We start from the raw sequence: 13,061 nt of genomic DNA, 5'->3' as shown, positions 1-13,061 counted from the left end.
TGTGTTGGCAGATCTGCCTGTGGCTTCATGCCTTGTTCTTCTTGATGTTATTTTCCTTGAATTGTGAGAAATCTTGTACCTGTTATATCTGTTAACTAAATATATCGATGCATAATTAAATCCCCCTTATTCCAAACAGCTCATGCCTGCATGCTTATGTAGGGGTTTTTTTTGCTATATTCATCTTCATCATTTGTTTTGAAGCTGCCAGTGTGTCTCTCCATTTGCACAAACATTTGATTCATAATTAATGGTTACCCTAGGAAGTCATGCTTTTTTCCAGCATGTTTGTGTACATTACTTGGTGAAGTGTCCTTCCTTTGTGATTTTTCCCATATCGTAGCTAAAAACTTTCAAATTATAAATATATAAAGAACTGAGTTGATGAGGCAGAAGTAATAGTCACCGACCATTTTGGTTTATGGTATAGTTGAGTCAAGGTCTTGAGTGGTAGGGTTGTTTGGTTCAGTGTTAACCCATTGTCATGCTTTTTGAACAGCTCAGTAACAAAGTCCCCGACAGAGAAACTGCAGACCGGAGACCGTACAGCTATCTGAATGAACTAGGTCAGTAATTTTAAACAATTTAATGATTTAAGTAGAATTTAGAGCAATTCCAAGTCCAGTTCAGTCATCCATAAAGGTACTAACAATAAAATAATATTGGCATTGTCCTTATTTCGCTAAAAGAATTACTAGTGGTGAAAGATTTAGACTTGACAGTAGTTTTCTTTACCACAAACCACACCTTGCAGAAACCTGAGTGGACGATCTGGCTTTCTGGTTTGGTCTGTTGAACCACATTGATCTATTCCATGCATGGGATGTCTTTTTGGAATTGACTTAGAACAGTGAAACTCATTCAGGTTAAGATTTCTGACCCTCTTTCCTGCTTAACTGATATAAATTAGTAAATAAGTTGAGAACCCTATAAGCCTTACTCATCAAAATTCCCTTTGAAGCCTGTAGCTGGAAAGGAGGGGTGGGGTAGGAGCTGCTACATCCCAGTTAATCCTCCACTGGCCAGTTTTAGATCTGCTTGGCACCACCAGTGTGGTACAAAGCAACCCAACTGTAACAGTGAATCAGGCCCAGTGTTCCTTTCCATTCCCCAGCATGAGTTCTGACACGGTTTGAGCAGCTGGTACCTCCAAGAAGGTAAAATGCCATGTTTTGTATATTGCTCAAAAGCTATCCTGTCTGAGCACCTGAAATGAAGCTCGTCAATGGCAGAACGCATTTGCTGAAAATAAAGTGTGCAGAAAGGCTAGTGGTAAGCAGAATTATGTGAGATCTCACAACACACTAGGCAGAGGAATGAATGTGAGCCTTACGCTTGTCGTTATTTCCTTGGTTAGACAGTGCGTCATTGGCACTGAGGATAGCAGTGCCTATGCCCATAGACCAAGTGTCATTTTCAATTCCTGCTTCAGGAAAATCACAAATCTGTAGGATTTCAGTGCAAAGCTTTCTGCGTCACCAGCCATTGATGTGCTCATCTGCATGATAATTCATAGAGCTGCTGCTGCTATCCTGATGTGTGTTTGGAGATTGAGGGGAAGGCATATAAATTCTGCCCAAACGTTGTCTTCATCTTAGTTTTTCCTCTACCACTTTATCACTCCTTTACTTGCAAACACTATTTTCATTTGCTTGTGGCCTCTTGCACCTCCTGTGTACCAGACTTGGTTTGCACACCTGTGTGGTTTTTTTTTCTAGCAGAAGCATTTCTAGGTGCCTTTGGATACAAAAAGAGTGACATTCAATAATGATGAGCGGATTAGATCTCAAGGAAAAATAGATACAGTTTCTTTCCATTCCACTTTGTAGCCCAGATGTCTTGTTTTAATCAGAATTTTCCAGAAAAAGTTCAGTTTCACATAGACGCATAAAAATGTGCATTTTTTTCTGAGTTTCAGCATGGAAATTGATGATCCCCCAGCCCCATTTTCAAAATGTTGAGGTTTTTGCTCCAAAACCCAGCCACTTTTGCATGAAAAATGAGCAGATTCTCATTTGAAAATGCTGCTGCTTTTGAGCAATAAACCTCTCAGAGTCGGCCCATCTTCTCATATTCACATTGAACTGTGAAAACCTCGAATTCTGAGTCGCAAATATTTTTCACAGCCCTTCCAGGGAGTAGCATTTCAATGGAACTTCTCCCGATAGGGCTGAATGCTGGATCCTGATCCCAAAACCATACACTGGGCAAAAGATGGTGGCAGAGGGTTGCTCCTTTATTGTATCCCCGCAGAGCACCAGAAACAGTAGGCGTGTAGGTTAGGTGGAAATGGGGAAGACAAATCCATGGATTCTCAGTGGTAGATCAACCACCACGGATGGGAAACTCTTATCGTCCTCCGTTGCTTCTCTGGCTCCTTCGTCAGCCATCTCACTTGTTTTCTCTTGCTGAGACAATAGTGCTGAGGGAGGTGCTTTTCCGACCTACCAGACCAAAGGATCAGCTCCCAAGGCTCCTACAATCAGCTTAGAAATTGCAACTATTATAAACACAAATTCCAGAAAATAAGATTAAATCTGAGAATCCCTCTTTGGAGACTAACTCCGAAATATGCAGATGTTAAGCCCTACGAATTCAGAAAGAATTTTCCAGTTCTACATTCTTGCTTGGACCTGAGACCTTGAAACTGGTTATTGCACAGGCATAGTAACTACTTATATGTATGTGTGTGTGTGTATATCTTTATCTCTGGAAGGACCTAGGGGGTTCATTTTGGACATGCTAGAAGGCTTTTCCTGTGCAGTATTCCCCCGCCATTCTGGCGCATAGCTAATAAAGGTAACTGCATGTGTAGATGACAAAACAGAACCTTAGGTAACCTTTTCTCCTTCTCCCTATCATCCTAAGGGGACCTATGCAGTAAATCTTAGATATTTGTGGTTTCTACAGTTAAGATTGTTCCAGCAGGCTGGACGTGTTTTTACACCTTTGGGAAACATCTTTCCTTTTGATTGCCCACAATTGCCAGTTTACAACATCTGTCTGTGCTTGGTTATGGGTCATTCCCTTTTTTTCTTAGTGGAAAAGAGAGAGAGAAATGCTGTCTGGGAGCCATGTTTCAAGTTTCCCATCTAAAGGACTGATCGTAATTGGGGCAGGGAGGAATGGGCAAAGGAATGGTGCCATCTTTCAGATGCATGCCCTTTAATCATGGTCCAGTAATGACGAAAATCGAGGTGAGAGATCACTGTGGGAAGGACTAGTGACAGCTTATCCATTGGTGGCTGAACATGGGAATGGAACTGTGTAAGAATGGTTGAGCACATGGGCACGGACTATTACCAACCCACTGCATTAACAAACTCTCTACATTTATAACTAAGGGTTCAGTCCAACTCCCAATGTGAGTCTGTCCGTTGAGTTTAATGGGAGCTGTTTTGGACCCAATAGAAGGAAAGCAGCTCAGGAACAAGTGAGTCATCCATGTGCAGTGCTGTCAATGGGGTTGTATGGAATTTGGCCCAGCATCCTTGCAACTTCCTTAGTGCACGCTAATGCCTTTTAGACTTGTAGATCCAAGAAGCAGAATCAAAGTGCAATAAGAGCTTTAAGTAGCATAGAATGGACCAGATTCACCCAGTTGCATCAGCATATTCTTTACTTGTTTTACTGAGTAGTCATTTTTCATCCCTTTGATTCCTGCTGGAAAGTGAACTCACTAGAGAAGGAATGGCAGGCTTTGGCAGGGACCAGGTTTTTAATTGAGTCCACAGTATTCACATGTTCAGTTGTTTAGGAATATGTGGAAGGGCTACTTGGATCTCAGTCAAATCTCCATCAGACTTTATCATAACTGGCTCATTTCCCTCCTGGATTCTAAACTGGTTGGTCAGAGCTGGTGCACAGAGGTAATCGTATCTGTTTACAGGGATTGGAGGAACCTTGATGGTGACAGGCACACTTCAGACAGATAAACCCCAGTACACAACTTATTGTCATAGATGAGCTGCAGAGAGATCAGTATTTGAGCCATAGACTTTGATTTGGGGTTTATTACTTGCCTGCATTACCTGCATGAAACCTAGTCCTGTCAGCTTCAGGGAGTGGCTTGTCTTTGTTTTTTCTCTTCCCTGCCTCCCATTCCAGGAATTTACTGAATGTACTGCCTGTTTGTCTGGCTGTAGAATATTCTGGGTCATGTTATTCTGGAGTGGGTGACACCCTACAATAACAGGCTACTATGTGTGCACCATGGAGAAAAAAATATCAGTAAAGTGTACAGATTTTAGCCTCCAGAGCACATACTAAACACGTCCAAAGTCTCAAACCACTCAATACATTAAAAAAAAACCACCACATCATTTTGCTAATTTAATCAAGTCTTGGAACAGGCTGTAAACAAGAATGGCTGATTCTGTCTGCCATGTCCCCAAATGCAGTGTCTGAGCACCTGGTTTGGGGTACGTTTGCAACAACTAAGCAGCCATTACAAATACAGATATGCTTCAGTTGTTTGAGATAGGCCTGAGCCATAATGTTTGAGATCCAAATGTGGTTCAAAATTTTCTCAAATGTCAGGGTCTTCGGGAGAATGCTTCAGTCCAGGATTTTGGTGTGGTCTGTAATAGAAGAGGCCAGTAGCATACTGTGGATTTGGACCCAGACCCAAACTTTCCCTAAATTCAGGGTCTCCAGAACTGGAATATTATGTATTTTCACATTTCTTCCTTTTCCAGCTAACAAAGTAATAGAGCACACATCTCTCAGCAGCTCTGGGGCCCTGCAGGAGAATTTTGAGGAGTGTTGTAAACACCAGTATCAAAAAAGGGTTATGAAAGCCTGATGTAGCAGCAGGGCCGTTCTTACCCATACACAAAGCATGCAGCCATGTAGGGCACCAGGAAATTTGGGGCACCGTACTGCTCCAGCCCCTGCTCCGGCTCTTTCCCAGGCCCCCGTCCCAGCCCCACTCCCCTGAAGATTGCAGCCAGGCCCGACGCTGAACTCACTGTCATGGTAAGTGGAGTGACCCGGCCCCAGCCTGCTCCACTCCCCTGGCTCCCAGACACACCGCCTGTGAGTGCTGTGGGGGCGGTTCCATAGAATCATAGAATATCAGGGTTGGAAGGGACCTCAGGAGGTCATCTAGTCCAACCCCCTGCTCAAAGCAGGACCAATCCCCAATTAAATCATCCCAGCCAGAGCTTGGTCAAGCCTGACCTTAAAAACTTCTAAGGAAGGAGATTCTACCACCTCCCTAGGTAACGCATTCCAGTGTTTCACCACCCTCCTAGTGAAAAAGTTTTTCCTAATATCCAACCTAAACCTCCCCCACTGCAACATGAGACCATTACTCCTTGTCCTATCCTCTTCTACCACTGAGAATAGTCTAGAACCATCCTCTTTGGAACCACCTCTCAGGTAGTTGAAAGCAGCTATCAAATCCCCCCTCATTCTTCTCTTCTGCAGACTAAACAATCCCAGTTCCCTCAGCCTCTCCTCATAAGTCATGTGTTCCAGACCCCTAATCATTTTTGTTGCCCTTCACTGGACTCTCTCCAATTTCTCCACATCCTTTTTGTAGTGTGGGGCCCAAAACTGGACACAGTACTCCAGATGAGGCCTCACCAATGTCGAATAGAGGGGAACGATCACGTCCCTCGATCTGCTGGCTATGCCCCTACTTATACATCCCAAAATGCCATTGGCCTTCTTGGCAACAAGGGCACACTGTTGACTCATATCCAGCTTCTCGTCCACTGTCACCCCTAGGACCTTTTCCGCAGAACTGCTGCCTAGCCATTCGGTCCCTAGTCTGTAACGGTGCATTGGATTCTTCCGTCCTAAGTGCAGGACCCTGCACTTATCCTTGTTGAACCTCATCAGATTTCTTTTGGCCCAATCCTCCAATTTGTGGGGTCCCTCTGTATCCTATCCCTACCTGCCACCGTATGTACCACTCCTCCTAGTTTAGTATCATCCGCAAATTTGCTGAGACTGCAATCCACACCATCCTCCAGACCATTTATGAAGATATTGAACAAAACCGGCCCCAGGACTGACCCTTGGGGCACTCCACTTGATACCGGCTGCCAACTAGACATGGAGCCATTGATCACTACCCGTTGAGCCCGACAATCTAGCCAACTTTATACCCACCTTATAGTGCATTCATCCAGCCCATACTTCTTTAACTTGCTGACAAGAAAGTTCCCCCCTCCCCCCAAGCCTGGGAGCCAGGGGAGCGGAGCAGGCTGGGGTGAGGTCACTCCACTTCCCCCAGCTCCCTCCCGTGGAGGCCTGGGGCCAGCCCCTCCTCCCCCCACTCCCCTCCCGTGGAGGCCGGGGGGGCTGCATAGGGCACCAAAATAGGTAGGGACGGCCCTGTGTAGCAGAGAGAAAGTGGGTGTGGGGGGATCTTGCTCATAGGGTTTTGGAAATTAGGTTGAATTGTGTTGATGTTACTCCTGTTAGTTTTCCGTTCATCTCTTTCAAATCTTGAGTCCAGATCGCTCCAACGAAAGAAACATTTCTGAAATATACTATGTGTATGGAACATACATATATGGAATACACATATGTATATGTATACATATACATGGGGATCAGTCAACCAGTGCTCCCTGGCTCAGTGGAAGGTGAGTTGATCATTATTTTGGTCCGTCTGGTATGCTGTTCAAAATAAAACTAGCAATTATATTGTCTTTGGCAGCTGCCTTACCACAGGGCACATACCAGTATGTGTCTAAAACATTAGTCATCATAGTTTTCTGTCACTTTTACCCAACATTTAGTGAACATGTGATATGTTCTGTTCTGGGCTCCGTGTGCTCTCTGTTCCTCTTCTCCGGCCTGGTTTGGTTTCTGTGTTTAGCTTATTAGGCATTAGAAAAGAGGGGAAAAGTCATGTAAATTACACTGGGAGGTTCTTTGAAAGGTCACATTTTTGATTTTGGAGGATAAGGAAATGACTGACATTGCATTAGGTAACAGAGACCTAACTTAAACTGCTGCAGTCCGAGGGTTAGTGTTTCACTAGGCAGACATCAGCCTTCCTCATGCCCATGCTGCATGCTGTATTCTTTCCTTTCACTCAGCTGCATTATGCTAACCAAGCCTGTTAATTCCTGGCCTTTCCATTTTAACTGTCCAACGATACGCAAATACACACTCACAGAAAACTTGGTAAGCAAGGAGACTCTCCAGAAGGTTCTTTCTGTTTACAAACTGGGCTTTACAGGCACAATTCTGCAAACCCTCATTCTAGCAAGTCATCCTTACATGAGTAGCCCCAGGGAGTTCAGTGGGACTTGTGCAGGTATGGTCCATTCATCTGGGTAGGGACTGTTTGCATGGTTAAGAGGTTGCAAGACTGAGTCCTGTGCATTCAGAAAAGCTTGGTCAAAAAAACAGTTAAAACCAATAGGTGAGGTGACTGTTAGAGATGGGCCCAGGCTGGATTTGGATGGGAACATTTGGGACGATCAGGGCGTCTGGATCATGAGCTTTGGCTCAGCCTCATCTCTACTTTTAATGAGAAATAGACAAATCTTAAATATAAAGGATATTTGCAAAGTTATGCAGCAAAATATTGACCTACCTGGTAACCTGGAAAGTAATTGGATAAGGCAGATCTCATTATTCCTATATTACCATAAGTGTGCGTGGTGGTTTGCAGACAAATAAAAGCTGAGGTCCCTGCTCCAAGCAGCTCACAAACTAAAGGCCAAATTCAGCTCTCAGTTGGAGTGACTCAGGAGTTATGTGTATTGCCAATGTCAATTGTACAAGTTACACTAAAGTTACACCAATGGAATTGAGATCAGAATCTGGCCCTCATGAAGAGTTACCGAGGGATTTCACAAAACTGGGTGCCTGGACAAGAAAGTGGCAGATGAAATTCAGTGTTGGTAAATGCAAAGTAATGAACATTGGAAAACATAATCCCAACTATACATACAAAATGGTGGGGTCTAAATTAGCTGTTACCACTCAAAAAAGATTTTGGAGTTACTGTGGATAGTTCTCTGAAAACATCTGCTCATTGTGCAGCAGCAGTCAAAAAAGCGAACAGGATGTTGGGAATCGTTAGGAAAGAGATAGTTAATAAGACAGAAAATATCATAATGCTGCTATGTAAGTCCATGGTATGCCCACATCTTGAATACTGTGTGCAGTTCTGGTCTCCCCATCTCAAAAAAGGTATATGAGAATTGGAAAAGTACAGAGAGGGGCAACAAAAAGTATTAAGCGTCTGGAATAGCTTCCATACAAGGAGAGATTAAAAGGACTGGGACTGTTCAGCTTGGAAAAGAGATGGCTAAGGGGGTGATGGAGGTCTATACATTCATGACTGGTAAAGAGAAAGTAAATAAGGACGTGTTATTTACTCCTTCACATAACACAAGAACCAGGGGTCAGCTGATTAAATTAATAGGCAGCAGGATTAAAACAAACATAAGGAAGTACTTCACACAATGCTCAGTCAGCCTGTGGAACTCATGGCTATGGGATGTTGTGAAGGCCAAAAGTATACCAGGGTTCAAAAAAGAATTAGATAAACTCGTGGAGGATAATTCCATCTGTGGCTGTTAGCTAAAATGGTCAGCATTGCAACTTCATGCTCTGGATGTCCCTAAACCTCTAATTGCCAGAAGCTGGGAGTGGATGACAAGGGATGGATCACTCGATAAATTGCCCATTCCGTCTGAAGCCTCTGGCACTGGCCACTGTTGGAAGACATGATACTGGGCTAGGTGGACCATTGGTCTGACCCAGTATAGCCATTCTTACTGTCTTAGCTAATCATCTATATTCTTAGTTTCTGAACTACCAAATTGCAGGAGTGTGTTAGTGGATCTAGACAACAGTCACCAATAGTTTATTCAGAAATCTTCATCAGGACGTTGGTTTAGATCTTCATAGGTGTAATGAAGAGATTTCTGTATACATCTCATGAGGGCACCCAGCATAGATAAAACAATACTGTACATAGTGTGACAAAGTTCCTCCTCTGCCTTATTGGTGGGTCCTGCGCTTATTGGCGGATTTGTTTGCCTCAGAGATTCACGGCAGCCCTTAGTTTGGCCACTTTTGCTAGTGGCTCAAACCTGCCGTTCACTCAGCTAACCTCATCACTGGCCAGCATGGGGAAAAGGAAGGAGAACAATCCCCACAGTCTCTGCTGGTCCACCTAGTGGGTCGGGGGACAGGCCAGGGACCTTCCCCTCTGGTGGGATCCACAGTCCAGGTCAACTCCTCCTGTATCCAATTGGGGGTATGGGGGGAACCCAGGCCGCGCTCTACTCCGGGTTCCAGCCCAGGGCCCTGTGGATCACAGCTGTCTACAGTGTTTCATATAACACCTGTGTGACAGCTACAACTCCCTGGGCTACTTCCCCATGGCATCCTCCCAACACCTTCTGTCTCCTCACCACAGGACCTTCCTCCTGATGCCAGATAGCGTTTGTACTCCTCAGACCTCCAGCAGCACATCCTCTCACTCTCAACTCCTTGCTCACCCCTCACTGACTGAAGTGAGGTCCTTTTTAAACCAGGTGCCCTGATTAGCCTGCCTTAATTGATTCTGGCAGCTTCTTAATTGGCTCCAGGTGTCCTAATTAGCCTGTCTGCCTTAATTGGTTCCAGCAAGTTCCTGATTGTTCTGGAACTGCCCGTTACCTTACCCAGGGAAAAGGGACCTGCTTAACCTGGGGCTAATATATCCGCCTTCTATCACTCTCCTGTAGCCATCTGGCCTGACCCTGTCACAGTAGATTGTCTTCATGTTTCAGTGAACAGGAGTGAGATTATTGTTGCTTGGGGTAAATCTTGACCTGATAAGTCACTAAATCATGCCGTTCCTCTCTACAGACATCATTATCTGCTCATTAATCCCTAACATCTACTGGGATAGCGCCCTACAGCATCGCTCCAATTTTCTTCCATGCTTGTTTTTTCTCTAAATATGGTGGCTTTAATCAATATTTTCAAGCCATTGGCAGGGACTCGGTCATGTTCTGAGGATTCTGAGCCACCAAGCAAGGTTGTTCCTCTCTGCTCTGTTACTGCTTTTGTAGGTCGGGGACTCTTCACATGATACTACTGCATTACATAAGCAGTGTCCCTTCCTATGGTCCCCACCCATTGCTCATTGTAGGCTCAGACTGCTGCTGCTCCCTTTATACTGGGATAACCCACTCTACCTCACTAATCCTCAAGTGAGGTATCTGCCACCATCTCTATTCCATACAGGCCGAACTTCTTATCTCCATCCCAATTACTATTTCATTGTAATCGGGCTCCTTCTCCTTGCCCAACCCTGCACAATACACTCCCCACCATTTGTTCTCCATCCCCACTTCTGCAACTGTGCTGGCCAGGTAGTTCTGCTCCTCGTGGCTGATGCTCTGAATGTTGACTCTTTCTACAGTTAGTCTGGACACTATTAAGGGCTCAATGTCCCCTTAAGGTAATGCCCCACATTTGGGAATGCTGTGGAGTTGCATACTCCACTTCAGAGGTGAAAGGCCTCCTGGCACACCACCAACCCCAGGGAAAGTGTGCCCACTTATATCTCCATTCATGCAAGCAGATGAGACTCTGGTACACACAAGGAGACACTGCACTGAGTGAGAAGATGCCATTTTTACACAGGTTCTTTCCACTTCAGCTGCACTAGAACCAGTTCTCCATTGCACTTGGAGCCCCTTTCTGCAACTCTGGCAAAATAAAAGGGCCTTCAAGAGGGCAAAAATAACCCCCAGGGAATACCCTATGTAAGAGGGCTCCCCCACTGGCCTAGAACTGCCAGAGCAGCCCTGTCCCGCTGCTCCCAGCTCCTGGAGGATATGCTGGCAGAGGATGGAGGGCGAGAAAGAGGCAGGCTGGGACAGGAAGGTGGTTCATAGCGGGCTCTGGGAAGCAAAGCTCCAGAATACAGGGAGCACTATGGTGGTGCAGAGCCACCTTTGCCCTGCCCCTCAAGCCCCCTTTCCTGTGCTCTGCTCAGGGATGGAGTAGTTGTGAATCAGGGCCAATGGCTTTTAACTTTGGACTGTCGGTAACCTAAGGGCAATGGTGACTTATTCAGTGAAAAACAAGGCTGCAGCCACCACCTCTGGCATGAAGGAGGAGCCGTGTGGATACTGCAGGTTGCTGCTGTGGGGTGGGTGGGTGAAAGATCGTTCTTGTTCCCTGCAGAGACCAAGGACACTTCAGGATGAATAGTTAGGAGAATCCTTGAACGTCTTATTCACAGGGCTTCTCTAACAACATAGCTTGGTTCCTTGATTGTGAATTTTAGAAGTTATAGCGATATGGTGCTATTTCTGTAACCGAGTTTGCATTGGCTCTGCTAGACTGTAAGAAATGCCAGACGATGGAGTTAAGAAGAATTTAGGAGCTATTGTTGGTGTTCTCTTAAGCCTGATTGTTACCTGGGGTGATTTTAAGCAACACCAGTTGGTAAAATCAAATAGGATCCCCTCCCAAACAAGTAACTTGAGTGGCATGTTCCTATGGAATTTTATAAGTCAATTTCTTTGAAATTGGCAGCCCGCTGTAAATTGCTACACTTTCAGCCATCTGTGCAGCCACTTCAGGATAATCGTCTTGTCTGTTTATTAAATCATGTGCAGATTTTAAAGTGAAGTCAACATCTCTGAACCAAAGCTAGTGAATAGATAACTTTCAAATCCACAGATGAAACGTCCCCTAAAATTAACTGTCTTGCAATCTAAACTGGTCCATAATCTGAAACTTCTAGTGTTATATTGGTTTGTTTGCGGTGTTTCGGTTTTGTGTTTTGCATACATCTAAACTAATTGCTTCACTAGTGAGCTTATCAGCAGGGTGTCTCCCTGCTCTCCTGAAGGATGGTCCAATGTGATGTGCTGATTCAGGAAAGCGTTCCTATTCAGAGAAACTCTTAAGTATGAGCTTAACTTCAAGCATGTGCTTAAGTCCCGTTGAAGTCAAAGTGGGGCTCGAGCACCTGTTTAAAGCTAAGCCCGTGCCGAGGGTCCTTGATGCACAGAGGGGAAAGAGTATATGCTACGCATTAGTCAGAGCACTCCAGTTTACATAAATATTCATTTGTTTTCCATTATATATCATTTTTATGCAGGTGCTTGTGGGATGGATAGACGTCAGAACACATACATAATGGAAAAAAGCTTCAAAGGTATAGTATCGAATGCCTGCAGTAACCCTGGCAAGGAGTTTGGCAGGAGGGTTGTGGTAGAAGAGGTGAGATAGGAATCCTGAACACCTGAAAAATGGTTGCCTGTGAAAAGAAAGCAGCAGAATGATGAGGTACAAAATATACCTTAATGGCTCAGTGAGTGGCCCTCTTGACTTTGAGCCAGAGGTGTATGACCCTTAAATTATGGATGCAAGTCTTCACAAGGTCATAGGCTTAATAACTAGTGTAATACTTGAGGGGGTGCTGCACTGCTGTTGTCATTTGGATGAGTTGGTAAACCAAGATGTGTCTAGCTAGGTAGAAGTTAAAGGTCCCTAGCACAGTTGAAGACCCTAAGCCTGCATAACTACCAAGGCTTTGAGGAACAATTGCTGAACGTGTAATGGCTGCTGTGTATGCCTGCTAAGTCACTACGGTCACTTAACGTATTGCATGGTAAAGCTCTTTAGGAGACCTTTCAGTGTGCACAAAACTATTATAAAAACAAACTGCCTTCTATCAAAGCAGTGTGAGCTACCCAAAGAGAATGTATACAACAGGCATTTTAATCAGTTACTACAGCATTAAATAATTAAACGAACACTGAGCTGAATGCAACTTGGAACGGTGGAGCACACAGGACTTGCCTGAACACCGCTCAGACCCGAGCCCAGCTTCCTTTATATGTCAGAAACCCAGGGGCTGCTTTATTTCTAATTGACTTGGGTTATTCAGGTTTTGAAGGTGAGAATCCCACACATAATGAGCCCTGAGCCCACAAACCCTTCCTCGGACAAGACACCCATTGACTTCCATGAACCTTTGGGTCAGTGAGGACTGTAGGGTTGGTCCAGAAGGTGAAACAAGGGGGACTCAGTATCCCTCTAGAACAGGGGTCGGCAACCTTTTAGAAGTG

General features: G+C 44.8%; 1 protein-coding gene across 15 annotated transcripts in view; it reads left to right on the top strand.

Annotated features, from left to right (window-relative positions):
- MEGF11 (multiple EGF like domains 11) overlaps window positions 1-13,061 on the top strand; it is a 382,208-nt gene that overhangs the window by 352,819 nt on the left and 16,328 nt on the right. For 7 of the 15 annotated variants that reach the window (XR_012154103.1, XR_012154102.1, XM_073304376.2 and 4 more), the window contains 2 exons: window positions 500-566; window positions 12,089-12,145. The exons of 1 other annotated variant lie outside the window; for it this stretch is intronic. Coding sequence is in view for 12 of the 14 variants with exons in the window: in XM_073304376.2 (XP_073160477.1) it covers window positions 500-566; window positions 12,089-12,145 (124 nt within the window). In the remaining 2 variants the exon portion in view is untranslated. Of the gene's footprint in view, window positions 1-499; window positions 567-12,088; window positions 12,146-13,061 lie in introns of those variants that run through there. 7 more of the 15 variants (XM_073304382.2, XM_073304378.2, XM_073304384.2 and 4 more) reach the window with 3 other exon arrangements.

Source organism: Lepidochelys kempii, chromosome 10 (genome assembly GCF_965140285.1).
Source record: "Lepidochelys kempii isolate rLepKem1 chromosome 10, rLepKem1.hap1, whole genome shotgun sequence".
In the NCBI taxonomy this organism is placed as follows: Eukaryota; Metazoa; Chordata; order Testudines; family Cheloniidae; genus Lepidochelys; species Lepidochelys kempii.
This window is presented reverse-complemented; position numbering and strand designations above follow the sequence as displayed.